At 37.1% G+C, this 15316-nt stretch overlaps 2 protein-coding genes and 1 pseudogene across 3 annotated transcripts; 1 reads left to right on the top strand and 2 right to left on the bottom strand.

Moving 5' to 3' along the window:
* Nucleotides 1-940: 940 nt before the first annotated feature.
* LOC147500839 (uncharacterized) lies at nucleotides 941-2648 on the bottom strand. The gene is made up of 2 exons (XM_086559437.1): nucleotides 2427-2648; nucleotides 941-2315 (listed from the first exon to the last, which is right to left on the bottom strand). Exons 1-2 carry the CDS (start codon nucleotides 2553-2555, stop codon nucleotides 1236-1238), a joined length of 1209 nt encoding a protein of 402 aa, XP_086415563.1. The 5' UTR covers nucleotides 2556-2648; the 3' UTR covers nucleotides 941-1235.
* Nucleotides 2649-5053: 2405 nt separating this feature from the next.
* LOC147500838 (protein disulfide isomerase pTAC5, chloroplastic-like) lies at nucleotides 5054-8714 on the top strand (annotated as a pseudogene). The gene is made up of 6 exons (XR_015196533.1): nucleotides 5054-5701; nucleotides 6558-6653; nucleotides 6811-6903; nucleotides 7817-8062; nucleotides 8337-8374; nucleotides 8456-8714. The product of XR_015196533.1 is annotated as a protein disulfide isomerase pTAC5, chloroplastic-like (transcript).
* A 1961-nt stretch (nucleotides 8715-10675) lies between these two features.
* On the bottom strand, nucleotides 10676-11781 carry LOC147500837 (rust resistance kinase Lr10-like; the record flags this gene model as incomplete). The annotated part of the gene is given in 2 exon segments (XM_086560904.1): nucleotides 10676-11139; nucleotides 11141-11781. Coding segments are annotated over 2 exon segments (855 nt in total), but the record flags the coding sequence as incomplete, so codon positions are not given.
* Between the last annotated feature and the right edge of the window lie 3535 nt (nucleotides 11782-15316).

The following is a 15316-nucleotide window of genomic DNA, read 5'->3' as shown; positions in this document are numbered from 1 at the left end:
CTTCTGTTTTTTGAACACAGTTCCTCCTATCTTTTCTAAATTTTTTCTTTAACTGACGCTCAATAGTTGTAGAGATTTCTACAGTCATTGTTTACTGGGGAAAAACTTGGTGTGGCTACTTTTGTTTTCCGAATGCTGTTCTTCCTTTCTCTTTTAGCTTTTTCTGTAGACTGAATTAAAGTTCAATAGAATATATCATTTTCAATCCAAACTGTAATGAATTCTGAAAACCACTTTGGCTTCTTACTATTATTTCTTCTGCAACTGCACCTGCAACTCAAGGTAAGCTAAATGAACAAGCCCTTTTTTCTGCACTCACTGCCAATATTTTCTTACTGAAGCAAAGGCAGTTGAAGGAGAGATGTCTTGAACTCCAATTCAGTCAACACAATTTTGACTATGTTAGCAGAGCTAATGAACATTTTTGCAAGACTCTATAGCATCTACAAGCCAAACTCTTTCCCAACAAAAAAGATCATGATAACCTCATATATTTAGTCTAGTTTCTGCTTGTCACCCTCATTCTCAAATGCAACCTTATATCATGTCTCTGTAAATTAAAAGAAGCATAAACCGAATTCAGAATCCCGTTAAGAACAAAACTGTCACACACTAGTCATCTCAGTGTGATCCAGATTTTGTCAGAGAAGTTTAGTATACACGAGAGTGTATATTCGGTTAATCCACCATGTACTGAAGTCTTGTAAATCGGGTGCAGATTATAGGCAACAATAAGTAAGTAAGACTGCCACGGGTTTGTACCACATGGTATGTATAACACTATAATCACAACCCAACTGCATATAGTTCGGGACACATCTAATATATACGTTGCACCTTCAAGTAAGGGTAGTAATCAAAATCAACATTGAGACTAGTACAGAATGCTAGATGTATAGATTGAAGGAAAGATTAAGGGTACGATATAGAGAAAATTGCATCTGAAGATTAGCCGCTTCTGAATTCATACAGGCAAAAGTTCTAGCATCTGAAGTGACTACAACATAGAAGTGCATCTACTAAAAAAAGCTCGTCGGAGACCTGATTATACACACACATAAGTATCTATCAGAATACAACAGATATAACACCAGCCATTACAAAATAATTTGTCCCCGTGAGAGTGAAAACAACATCTAAACGGCGTACTATTAGTCTATTACATACCTAGACACATTTCCAACAGAAAAAAAACGTAAAAGAGCACAGAGTTACTTAAACCAACATTGAATTTCCTACTTCTTGGCCTTTCTAGAAGGCATCACTCTCGTGGGAACCTTAGCTGGTTTCGGGTTTGGTTTCTTTCCAGCCTTGGGCTTGGCAACCTGCTTGACCGGTTTAGCTTTGTGCTTTGTTGCTTGCTTTGGCTTTGGAGTCGACTTTGCCACAGTCTTTGGTGGCTCTGCCTTTCCCTTCCTAGCAGGCATTACCCTAGTCGGTTTCGGCTTTGGCTTCATTGCAGCTTTTGGTTGAGCAACCTTCTTCATACCTTTAGCTTTAGGCTTCAAAGCTGGACTTGGCTTTGATTTAGGCATAGTCTTTGGTTGCTTCATCTTTGCCTTTCTATCAAGCATTACTCTCTTCCTTGGAGCTGCTGGCACATATGTCTCCTTCTTCCTTGGAGCTGCTCGCGCCACTGTCTCAACAACCTTAGCTCGTTTAGCCACCTTTGGCTTCACCGCAGATTCTGGTTTCTTCACAACCTTCTTTACTTGGTTGGCTTTTGGCTTAGCAATTGCTTTTGCCTTCAATCCAGCCCTAGGCTGCGACGCTGCCTTCTTTACTTGCTTAGCTTTCAGCTTAGCAACTTCTTTTCCCTTCAATCCAGCTCTAGATTTCGTCGCTACCTTGGACTTCGCCTTAGCCACAGTCTTCTTCGGCTCAGATACTAACTTAGTTTTCTTTGCAGCTGGTTTCGCCTTAGCTACATTCATCGTTTTATTCGCAACTGATCCCGGTTTTTTCTTTATCACTGACCTAGTAGTAACCCTCTTCCTCACATCAACCGGCTTCCCCTTCTTCTTCTTATTCTTCGCAGCAACGGGTTTCTTCATTGGCATGTCCCTAAGAACAGAAACAACAGACTGACTGGAAGAAGACGGTTGATTACTCAGCATCGGAGCAAGCACATACCCACCATTCTTAAGCTTAACAACTTCCTCAGAAGCAACAAGTGTCTTAAGATAATAACAAACAAGACCTCTGTAATTTGGCGGGAGTTTAATACCTATGTATGTGTCTTCAAAGTGCTTCAAGATCATCTTTTGAGTTGAACCATTTTTGTCTTTCAAACAAACAATTGCAGTGATGATCATCTAATATTTGACCATGGTTATAAAAACACACATCATGGTATCAGAAAAAAAAAAATTAACATGATAAAACTTTAAAAGAAGTAAAAAGATGAAAACGTTATTTTATTTTACCTCCTTGTATGGTGGATGAGAGAAATAGCCTTTGTCTTTTGGAAATTCACGTTTTTTCTTAACAGTTTTGGGCTTCTCTTCTTCCCCTGCTTCAAGTTTTGGTACTTGGCTGCCTGTAATTCCCGACATTCTCTCTCAAACAAGATGAAAATGGTTTGGGTTTTTTGTGAGTGTGTGTGTGTGTGAGAGAGAGAGAGAGAGAGTAGATGAGAGTTTTAAGGTAAAGAAGAGTGAGTGAGAGAGTGAGAGAGAGTATGTGAGAGTGTATAAAGTGAAGAGTGAGAGAGAGTTGTGAGAAAGCAGGTTTTTGGTTGTGTTGGCGGGTACTGTCTGACTGACATTTGAATATGCTAAATATGGTAATTAGTCTGACTCAAATTAAGTGAAGAACCCTTGTTGTGTTGGACTGTTGGATTTTCAGTCACTTGAAATTTTGAATTTTGAATTGGTTTTTTTAAGAGAGAAAAAAAAAAGTTTAACTTGCATAGTTGCATTTTAGACGAAAAATTATTGAAATTTTAACAGATTTCAATGGCGTTCTGTTGAAATCGCTTTGAATATTTCATCATACACATACACGGTGTATAGAATTAGTGAAAGGTGATGAAAACGGGCAATATAAAAACTAGATATAGTATGGTGTATTTAGAGCATTTGCAATGCAGGCATAGTTCGGGATTTCGGAATTCTCGGAATTCCGGTAAATCCAAAAACCGAAATCCAGTAAATTTCGATCCTATAGAATTCGGAATTTCGATTATTTCGACACTATGTTTAAAATTTCGATTTTTTGAAAAACCGAAATTCCGAACGGAATTCCGGAGTTTCGTTCGGAATCACGAACTATGAATGCAGGTGAATATCAGGGGTTTGCGACTATAGTCACCAGTTTTTGGCCAAAAAGGCTGTGCAATGCAGGGATGAATAAGCCGTGACTTTATTCCCCAGTTCAAAACAAGGTGAAACCTTCCACCGAGATAGTGGCTGACTTGTTAATTTCCAACGGGATGTTGGATTCCGTCTGGTGTGTTTTTTTTCGATTTTTTTTTCGGACGGAATGTTTCATCCCGACTTCGAAAGTGTTTTTTAACTTCGGACAAAAATATGGGGACGGGATGTTACATTCCGTCTCAATCAAAATCCCGACCGAATTTTTTTTTTCACCTTGCATTGCACCGCTTCACTTTGCTTTTCACCGTTTTGATAAAATGAGGGGGAATAAGTGCCTACGTGGAGGTGAATTTGCATTGCAAATGCTCTTAGTGAACTGCGACAAAATTCGAAAACAAGTTTGCCAATAATTTTATAGATTATAAAGAATACAATTTTATTGAAAAGAATAGAGTTCTTGTCGGGCCACAAATATCTGCATAGACAAGTTCCAGTGTAACCGGTGCTGCTTCCCGTATATACAACTTTCACATACACCATCAACACAATCAATAAATTAGGCAAACCCAACCACCAATTTTTTCTGTCTTAATAACTTTAGTCCATTAGAATGCAAATGGCCATAATGTAAATGCCAAAGCCTTAACTTTCATTACAGAGCTCAAGAGAAAACGTACATCTTGTTTTTCGTCATCTGAAGATTAACAAGAGGCAAACCAGATTTGGGTTTTCTGATTTCAAATGCATCACCATTAAATAAAACTTGAAAACCTTTTTGAATCAATTGACCGACACTTAGCAAGTTATGAGCCAAACCAGGAACATAATAAACATCATTTATCAGACTTTTAATACCTGCACATGTTTATCATCACCAAGTCGGACTTGCAACTAACTTCCCAGACTCATCAATACAACGAAAAGAGTCTGTCCAAATGCCTGGTTGGGTTTTATTTTTTTTCTTTCTTGTTTTTTTTCTCGTGTGATGGTTCAAAAAATTGAGAGAGCGGAAGGTTAGAGAGGGGTGGAACTCGGGCGGGGTGGATCGGGTTGAGGCCTAATCCGAGCCCAACCCGAATTACAAATGTTTCAACCCGAGCCCGAGACCACGCTCTAGTCGGTCCTTAAATTTTCAACTCAAATTCAACTCGGGTTGGTCAAGTTTCTCGGGTTTCAATGTTAAACAGTATGGAACTGAACGTCTTTTTACTGTTAAATAAATAAATTAAGAAATAAATAACACTGAAATTCAATATTTTAACTAAATTAAAGGGATTTGATTATTTGAAAGAGAAATTAACCTGATTGATTCAATTATTCTCTCTAAAATTGATATTCTCAATCTTATTTTTGACAAAAATAAATCTTTATAAGAAAACAATATAACAGAATATAAGGAATGAAATATACACGTACATATATGCAGACGGGATCGGGCTTTTCAGTTATTTGATATTCTAACCCAAACCCAACTCGAAATTGATTCGGGTTTTGATTTTACAAGACCAACCCCGGACAAATGTTCGCCTAAAACCAACAAAAATCGGGTTTTAGCCCATTAGACTTGGACTAACCCGACCCAAATTCCACCCCTGGGTTAGACTGGGCAGATTTCATTGATATATTGGCAGTCAAAAAATTTTGACAGAGAAAATATCGGCAGATTATATTATGGTAACTTGCAGAACTTTCGCGTTGAAAGTTGAAATATGTGGAGCGCATTTCCTCATTTCAGAATTAACACTATCTTATCTCTCAATACACTTGACTCACTCTCCGTCCCTCTCACCATGGCAACTTCTTCTTCTCTTCTTCTCCTACATGCTCCATCACCACCACCTTCTCATTCCATGCTCTTTCACAGACTTCACACCCCTTCACAACTAAACTCACTTTCATTCCATATTCACAAACCAAGATGCTTCTCACTAGTTTCTGCTTCTTCTTCGAATAATCCATCTTCTTCTTGGGAAAGAGAAGAAATACGTTGGTTAAGAGAAGAACAAAGATGGATACGCGAAGAACAAAGATGGGTACGTGAAGAAACACGTTGGAGTGCCGAGAGAGAATCACTTCTTCAAGAGATTGATCATTTGAAAAAACAAGTACAAGCGTTAGAAAGACAGAAGTCGAGTTCAGTTTCGGAGAATGTATCGAGTGTAGATAACATTCTTAAGGTTTTGAAGGAAGTGGATTTGAGTACTGTGAATAAGAATATGATTTCGGAGAGTGGGTCAGGTCCTATTCCTATGATGTTGGAGTCAGAGAAGGAGGAAGTGAGGGCTTTCGATAGCGGCGTAAATGAAGAGATGAAAAAGACGAAGAATAAGAGGATTTCGTCTCTGAGGAAAGGCTCGGAAGGCGTGGAGGTTCATGCAATGCAGGTCTGCTTGCATTTCCGCTAAGAAATTTCAAGGCGAGTTTGGTTGATTGACTTTATTTATATATAATTTGAATTGAATAATTCCATATAAATTTTTTATGACACTTATAAGAACTGTTACAGATGAAAAAGAATTGCGCAAACAGTTTCATGAGTGAATTTTGCTATAGATGAGAAGTACATTGGAATGTAGCATGCAGTTATGAATTAAAATCTAAGGACAATTAACATAACCACAGAAATGAGGCTAGTCAAGACAGATTGACATGATGCTTTGTGACCATAGTGTTATTACTAGTTACCTGGTGCTCTGCACTTCTGCAGTAGTCAGATCTCTGTAGCTGCTTATAAACTTTTTTTTGCCTTTTATATGTAGAAAGTAGCGAACTATCTGAAACTTTCATAATCACATATCTTCTTATAGCCAGCTATTTAAGAGCATCGCTCACTGTTGAAGGATTTAGAATATTAAATGTAAAGGTGATGCTTAGCGCATTTTACTATTTGAACCAGCCAGAAGAGGTCTCATATAATGTAAATCGTGAGGATGAAAAGTTGGAGACGTTTTTTTGGACAAGAACTTGATTGTGACCAACTATGCAAGAGGGAAAATGCGCTTGATAATATGTATAAAACAAATATCCTTAATCGTCTGTGCTTACACTTTGTACTGGATGGCATCTCAGTTAGGATAGAGTTAAAATGTCATAGTAATGGGTGTATACTCGACAGGAGTAACCCAAGTTTGTTATGGTGGTAGCATGAATTTCTTTGGTTTCTCACCTATGAGTTGAAAGTGTTCAAACATAAATCTCTGAAGCAAAATTTGGATTCTAATAGGGGTGTGATCGTGACAGGAAGCATTACAAAACCTGGGATTTTATTCAGGTGAGGAAGATATGGAGTTTTCTAGCTTCTCGAGTGGGACTGAACGTGCTGTAAAAACTTGGCAAGTGAGTGGTGTCTTTGTTGCTTGCTCTGTCATTTTTCTTTATAAAATCAAAATGGTGGGAACTCAATCCTGTTTTTCACAAAAGAAAAAAAAAAGGGGCAAAAAGGAATGATATTAGTAACCAATATGTAACTTAACTACTTCGAAAACAATGACAGGCCTCATTAGGTGCTTGTGAGGATGGAATTATGACAGCTGAACTCTTGGAAAAGTTATTTATGGAGCAAGGAGCAGTTGATCCTAACTTTCATGTAAGTGCAGATCAGAGTTGGAAAGGTTTGTTTAGTTAATCTATTGTGGAGACCTTGTTAGTGGCGTCTTCATGGTTTGTTAGATAGTTGGCCTACAATGTCTTGCTGCCTGCTGTTGGATACTATTACCTATACTGTTGGAATGTCGTTTATTAGTACTTGTTCCACTGCAATGTAGCAAAGTATCTCCATATATGTCTCTTTTACCTTTCAAGATATTGTTGGAGGTTTTAAGATAGTAAGTAGAAAACAAGAATAGCCTAATCTTTCAATGGATAGTTTAAGAGGAAACATAACTTCACATACAGATATGTATAAATGCGACATGAATTGTCCATTTTGAAGTCTTTTTTAGTGAATAGTAACCCTTGGAACACCCAAAACCTGCGCTCGTTTTGCAGCAAACAAGAACTACTATACTTTGATGCTCAAGAAGTGAAGATTTGTACAAACCCATTGCCTCACGTACCAAGTTCAGGACCCTCAACCAATGCATCCTGCTAAGATTAAGATGGTTTCGATGGTGGCATTTGTATGGTGTGCTTTGGAAACGTATACAGCTAAGTCAGCAATGACGTTGAATACAACATTAGGGCGACATCATTTTACATAGTTTTTTGACACTGATGTAAAAGTAGAAGGAAATCCTTTTGTCGGTCCAACTAGTTGATTGAAAATTTCCGTAGTTCTTCCCATGAACAACATAATTGTTTCTACTACTGAAAATGTTAATGTACGTCTCATGGAATCCAATGGCTTTGAGTATCTACTTTTGGCTTGTAATTCGGATGTATTCACTGACATAACATAACTAACCCTTATGCACTAAAGCTGAAGAATATCACTGTTAATCTATGGTGGTGCATTGCTCAATTTCTATGTCACGATTGAAGAGGTTTTCTTTTTCTGCCAGGAAAGTACAAATGGAGCTTCAGTTGCTTCTGTGACAGAAGTTTTGGAGATAAAGCAGAACTTTATAAAGGAAAATGAAGTTGCAGAATTTGAGGCATCTCACCACCGTGTCTTCCTTCTTGGAGAGAATCGGTGGGAAGATTCATCCAGACTTGTGGGCAGAAACAAAGAGGTTTCAGCAAGCATGGTGGGGATTTCAACAACAAAGTGTATTGCTTGTCGTGGGAGGGGCGCGTATTATGCACTGGTATGTCTGTTATCTATTTGCTCAAGAATTAGACTCGTTAAGGCCGAAAGGCATTATATCCCCGTAAACTTTGCATTTTTGTGCCAGCATGCTGATGTTTTCATAGCATTATCCCTCTCTTTTGGAATAAATATCCATATCGATTGTACTAGGGATCAGACTGACTATATCTTACATATTAATAAGTGAGGAAGAAGCTAGATACAGATTCCTAAACCAGACTTTGGTTATAACTTATAACTTGAAACTAATAATGGTCATTATTCTGTTTCAGAATGTGATGGAACTGGCGAACCAAATATCGAGCCGCAGGTGAGTAGTATTTCAAAATGAATATATATTTGGTACACTAAATAATTTTTCCTCACACGCACATTTTCAATGTGTTAGCAGTTTCTGGAATGGGTTGACGAGGGAACAAAATGTCCGTACTGTGAAGGCCTTGGCTACAACATTTGCGATGTATGTGAAGGGAAAACACATCTCCGTGCCTGATTAATGACTACAAACATCTATATACATGCTGGATTTTAATATGTTAATTCACATGGGTGTTATTATGAGGACATCTTACCTTGACACAGTAATTATGGGATAGAGAAAATGGATGTATTTTTCAATAAAACGACACCAAAGATGCTCTTATTTTGAAGCATGGTTATGCCCCCGTTTTGTTTTCAAGAATGGGAAATGGCTTTGATGGAACCTCTCCAGAAGAAAGATTATTGTAAACCAGCTCCTCTATTTCATGAGCCAATTTTTTCGTTGATTTGTCATGACTCATGAGATTGAATCCTTTGAAGCTGCAGTTACAGACTTACAGCTTAAGTTTACCACGGGCAGTTTTTATTTTTAACTACAGATTTATAGTTTTGCTTTCTTAAAATTAGTCTAATTTGTCATTGAAGTAGTGATGTTGAGATGAACAATAATCATATGAAGTCACTACTGGGCCTTCACGACGGTATTTGAGTGGGGTTTGCGGGGATGGTTTAAAGCTGTGCAAGTTGTGCAAGTACTTCTTGCAGAATCAAGATCTAGAATTCAACCTTGGATCGCAAATTTACACGGGAACGATGAGACGCTACACAAATTCGTGTTAAGTACATCATATTATGAAAACAAAAATAGAAGAGATAATCTCTGCCACTATTTGGTCTCGATAAGTTGGCAATAACTTCAGAAGTAGAACATCTAGTGTAGTCACACTAAATCTACTACAGATCCAAATTTGGCGGTACACCAACTCTTACAACGACAAAGAAGAAAATAGTGAAGATAGATCAAGAAAAGGATTTGGAGGCATTACCAAGTGTCCAAGTCATCATTGTTTCCTTACAACATGTCTACCACCTTACTCATTGAAGGCCGATTTGTAGAGTTTGTTTGTATGCACCAAAGAGCCACTACGATCATCTTTTTGGTTGTTTCTTCCTCAAACATCTCATTGGATTCTTCTATATTAAAGTCTGGTTTAAGATGATTATATATCCACTGCAGAAAATATATCTCACTCATGTTCACTGCTGCTGCATCGATGTTCTTTCTTCCCCCAATCATTTCTAACACCATCATTCCATAACTATAAACATCCAACTTGTGAGAAACCCCACCACTGTCCGCCAGATCGCTCCCAATCCTCACAGTCACTAGGCGTCAAACAGTACCTCCATGCTCTACTCACAGTTTCTGTACCAGTTAAATCCTTTTGGAATGTTATCTCGAACGAAAGCATAAGAACGTTTACTGGTATTGTTGTTGTTGTAGTTGTTGTTCTCTAGACAAGGAAGACCCTTAATGTTTGTGCAATTATAGAAAATGATCACGTTGGCATGTTCATTATAGTAGTCTGACGGCATGGATTCTAATGAGACGTTCCTTCTTGGTAGAGGGCATTCTTGTTCTTCTATAACTATGTCCATCACAGTTATAATTTTCCCTTCATAATATATGCGATGCACATGATTGGTGTGGTTTGAGATCTCTACACTATATGATAGCCGGGTTTTCCATGATAGCCGGGTTTTCCGGAACTAACTCTCACCATCGAACAGGCAAATTTTAATCTCTATATTTATCTAATTGAGAAGTACCTCCCTCACTGAAATTATAACCAGCTCCTCTTTTATTAATAATTTAGAAACCACTCCCCCCCCTCCCTTTTTCAATTAGCCCCCCACTGTTTTTATTCCACACAATCAGAATCCATTGAAACCATGCTACGTATCAATCTTGAAAGACCGGTTTGAAGATTGAACAACTGATGTGTAGCTCAGTTTGCATACTTGTATTAATAAACAGACGATACTCTGAACATTTGATCAGTAATAACGCTGTATATCCATCATCACCGACAATAGCCCCATCATTATTTTAATACCGAAGTGGATATCGAATATTAGTCACTTCCGGGCAATAATTGGATGTCTCGCAAGAACTCCATTGACCGATAATCTTTGAGCGTAAGGAGTTGAAGCAACCGAAAAATTGACAACTTGGAATGTTGAGCACATACTACTTCCTTAATCTTCTTTTAATTCTTGGTCACCAACTCAGTTGACACAATGTTCTCAGTATTTCTAAGTCATCGTATACAAATCTAAGTAACAAGTGAAACAACAAAGTCAACTAGAAATTTCATTTAGCTTTACATGTCATTGGATAGTTTAATAAAACCCGGTAGCACCAAAGAGTTATATGGAGCTTGAAGATCGATCTTGCCATTGGAGGATAACAGGTTGAAAAAGGAACTATAATATATCTTTTATTGTTGCAGAAAATTAGTACGGTGAGACCCTTCCCTATCTAAATTTAAAGAGCGTGTTGTTGCACAAATCCCACTTTGGTCGTAGAGAGTAAACTCCTATGACGATGAGGAAGAAGATAGTGTAGGGTTTGGAGGCATTTGCAACTCTTCATTGTTTCCTTCTAACATCTCCACCACTTTGCTCATTGAAGGCCTATTTGATGGGTGTGTTTGTATGCACCATAGAGCCACTATGATCATCTTTTTGGTCGACTCCTCCTCAAACATCTCAGAAGATCCTTCTATGTTGAAGTCCGGGTTTAAGATGATTATATATCCTTTCGGGAAAGTAAATCTCACTCAAGTTCTCCACTGTTGCATCAATGTTCTTTCTCCCACCAATCATTTCTAACACCATCATTCCATAACTATAAACATCCGACTTGTGAGACACCCCTCCAAAGTTTCTAAACGAGACTTCAGGTGCAATGTAACCTGGAGTTCCTCGAGCTCCAAACCATGACAAAATACTGATATCTCTTGTTGGACAGAGTTTGGCCATCCCAAAATCAGAAATTTTTGGGCAGAAGTCTTCATCTAGAAGGATATTATGAGGTTTTATATCGAAATGCAAAATGCGAGTGTTACAACCACGATGCAAGTATTCCAACTCTCTAGCAATACCAAGTGCTATTTGGTAAAGCTTTTCCCATCCTAGAGGAGGCGTGATACTTGATTCCTTGTCTTTGTAAATAAATTGTTCGAGGGATCCATTCGGCGTGAACTCGTACACAAGAGCTCGTTTAGTTTTCTCAGTACAAAAGCCGAGGAGGTTGACCACATTGACATGGTTAGTCTTGCCAATGGTAACAACTTCATTAACAAAATCTTCTCCATTACCCTTTGACTCATTCAATACCTTAACTGCCACTAAACGCCCATCACGAAGCTGTCCTCTGAACACGCAACCATATTATAACACCCCGTGTTTTATCTCTTATTTTTCCTAGTACAATAAATAATAATAGATAATAATAGATAATAGATAAAATAAAATAGGATAAATGTTAATGGAAATAGGAGACGTGGGTTTATGGGATAAACCCTCTTCCTTATTTCGGGGGTTTTTAAAAGCAGAAAAGAAAGAAATAGGGTTACTAAAAAAAACACAGAGAGTTTTACAGAAAATAGAGTTTCACATAAAGGAAATGGAGAAGAGAAGTTTCTTGCTGGAGATTTTGCTGGCAACAGGAGCGTATCACGGTGAGTGAATTTTATCTCTCACGGACTACTATAACGATGATTTTTTTTCATCAATTTCAAATCTACGGATTTATTATCAAAATATATAAGTTTTATGTTTATTCTTCCCTGTTTCATTACGTTTCGCGTCCGTAATTTTTCGATCGGGCCGTCGAAACTCTTTAGTGGTTGTTCATGGAAGCGCGAGCCCTAAACACCATCACCTCCTTTATACTTTTGATACTGTGATATTGTGGTGGTGTAGATTTTGTTTCTTTTGAACTGTTAATTTGTGTTTTTGTTGGATGATGTTGGAATCGAGTTTGTTAGTATAGTACAGTGTTGGGTTTTGTTGGGGATCAAAACCCAACTGTTTCGATGGGTGGTACGGTGCTGTTGAAGCTTGACTGTCTATTAATGGCGTCAAGAATCCAGATCTATAGTTGGGGAAGTGTTTTTGAAACTTGTATTTGGAGTTTATTGGTGAGTTAAAGTTGTTTGGTTTTTGAAACTTGTATTTGGTCGGTTGGGCTTGTATTGGGCCAAAATCTATTTCTGTTTTGGGCCGAAATCTATTTTTGTTTTGGGCCTTAGATTGTTTAGTTGTTGGGCCGAGACATTAATTTTCTTTGGGCCGAAATCTATTGGTTTGGGTTGGGCCAGGTTCTATTTTATTCTTGGGTCAGACCACATTAGTTTTCTTTGGGCCGAACCAATTAAAGTTTTGGGCCAGTTTAAGTTTTTTTTTTAGTTGGCTTGGGCCGAAACCAATTAGCTTTCTTTGGGCTAGTTTCAAGTTTGTTTTGGGGGCGGTCCATACAACTTAATATAGATCCAAATAGAGTCTTTAAATATTTAGACTTTTGGCATGGGTTTTGGTTTTGAGCTTTGATTGTGGACTTTTGACTGTTTAATTGTGCTACGTTTTATGTTGTAAATTGTATGGACAAATCCAATGCTAAAATATTGCGAAAGCATGTATAAATTGGTTCGTCATTTTCTAAGAGAGAATTGACGTTGATATTATCAATTTTAGACACGTGACAAGATTTATATTTTAAGAGACATAGACATAAAGACCTTTGACTTGGCTATGATTAGGTCTATTGGGATAGGTATTTGGCTTTAGGCTAAGACCTATATATATATATATATATATATATATATATATATATATATATATATACGCACGTAATGATGTATTAACTACTATGTGAGATTTCTGTCTTTTATATATATGACGCTATGATACTTAGACATCGATATATTAATAATACATGAAACAAGATACTTTTCCGTTCTCTGAAATAATATATGCAATAAAGTTCAATAATGCATAAACAATTTACCGCACCCTTTTAGAACTCTCCACGCCTCAAGTTTTGGAAATGAGTTTTATGACTGAAGATGTCATGTGATAGGTGGGTATTTATTGAATGTGCCATAAATGGCCCGTTAGTGTTATAAAGGGGTATTCATTGACTGTGTCATGAATGACCCGGGTATTCATTGAATGTGCATGAATGACCAGATTATTTGGACTGTCCTAGAGAGGAACTAAGGTATTCGCCTTGCGGGTTAGTTGTATTCCTTGAGTATGCGGGAATATAGAATTGGGTATTCCTTGAAGGTGGCGGGAATGACCTAAGATACATAGGTTGTGAAATATGTGTATAAGAAAAGTAATTGATTTATTAATAAGATAAATTAATTTGCTTATGCGAGTATGTTTGGGCTTACATGTGAATACCTATAGGATATCTACATATGTTATATAAAAGTTTTAACTTTCTTTTGCAGGAGGGTAGGACTTAATAATATTTTGTGCAGAGACGCGGTCCTACCCTTAGACAGAAGTGGATATCGGTAAGTTTTAATTCAATTACTTAGTCATTAAAACGAGTTATTATAATGAGTTATATAATAGAAGTCTTGCTTGGGAAGAAATTATGTCGGTTAAAATGACGGAACTACCTGTCTTCCAAGCTGTGAATGATTAAGTTATAGGAAAATATAAAGTGATTGTTTGGATAATTAAAGTATGATAATGTTTATATGTGGTTAGTTTACTCATACCAGCAAATTCCATTTTGCTGACCCATGTTTGCTTTGTTTTGGCAACGAGGGTGTGTTCTTGGGAACATAAGTGGAATGCGGTGGAACCACGGCGTGTGATTTGGATTCTTGCCTGGAGCAGTCCGTTAGTTTTTATTAGGTCTGATCTTTTTGAAAGTATGTAATAACGTATTATCATATTCATATGACATGAGAATACGATATTGAAGACTATTATTCTTAGAGTTTATATTGATGTTTTATTGGGACGGAAGATAGTATTTTAATAAAGTGATGGTTGAGGAATTTTGGAGATTATTGTGGTTAAGTTGATTCTTTATGATGTGGGTTTTCGGGTTTTGACATGTGTTGTATCCACCCCGTCATAGCCTGGGTTTTTAGACAATTGAACATAGTGTTGTTTGAGATATTTATATTTCAAATATTCACTTTATAATTGTTTAGAAAATCGAGTTGTGACACATATACTCCTTTGCCTAATGTATCTTCGAAGGAATTAGTCATCTTCTTGACTTCTGAATATTTGTACCTTTGTAGACCAAAACATTCATAGTTCTCCAAAAACATTTCCACATCTGTTGAACTCTCCGTTTTACTCCTCCAACAAGAGCATAATGAGAAAATAATCTTCCTGTAAAGTACCAATAAGATTAGAAGTACTACTCCTCCAACTCCAGTGGATACACCTATAAACAGAGAGATAACTTTTAAATTCGCAAATGTTTTTATAAAGAGTTGATAAAGTGATATGTATGTATACAGTAAGCTCACCAATTATGACCTTTCGCCCAATAGTTAAGGATGAGCCTGCAATGCAAATATGTGGTTGACGTTAACATATACATGGCATGACCATAGTTACAAGCCCATTTTATTGAATTGCACAATCATTTTATTGATTATCTTCATCAACAAAATATGCGTCAGACCAGTTTAAATTTGGTCCTGACAAATGTACGTGTTGTAAAATGTCTAACAATTTGAGGCAGAATAGTCTACACTTTCAGTTTAACCAACCTCAGCATATAGAAATACAAAAATGTAAAGTAAATACTCCTTCGCATAAAGTTAAAACAATCGGGCTAAAGATGTCAAACACAGGAACCTGCAAGAGTTACCTCAAAAACAGGACAGGGTTGAGAAGAAATAGTTTATAGTCTAATACTTATTCAACTAAAAAAAATAAAACA

Source organism: Coptis chinensis, chromosome 5 (assembly GCF_015680905.1).
Source record: "Coptis chinensis isolate HL-2020 chromosome 5, ASM1568090v1, whole genome shotgun sequence".
NCBI classification, from domain to species: domain Eukaryota; kingdom Viridiplantae; phylum Streptophyta; class Magnoliopsida; order Ranunculales; family Ranunculaceae; genus Coptis; species Coptis chinensis.
The sequence above is the reverse complement of the archived record's forward strand: the minus strand, read 5'-3'. Positions and strand labels throughout refer to the sequence as shown.

Bases quoted from the DNA above. Each gene is read 5' to 3' on its own strand.
- LOC147500839 (XM_086559437.1), bottom strand. From the start codon at position 2,555: ATGTCGGGAATTACAGGCAGCCAAGTACCAAAACTTGAAGCAGGGGAA. The intron at 2,316-2,426 runs GTAAAATAAAAT...GTCAAATATTAG, and splicing joins CTCATCCACCATACAAGGAG to ATGATCATCACTGCAATTGT.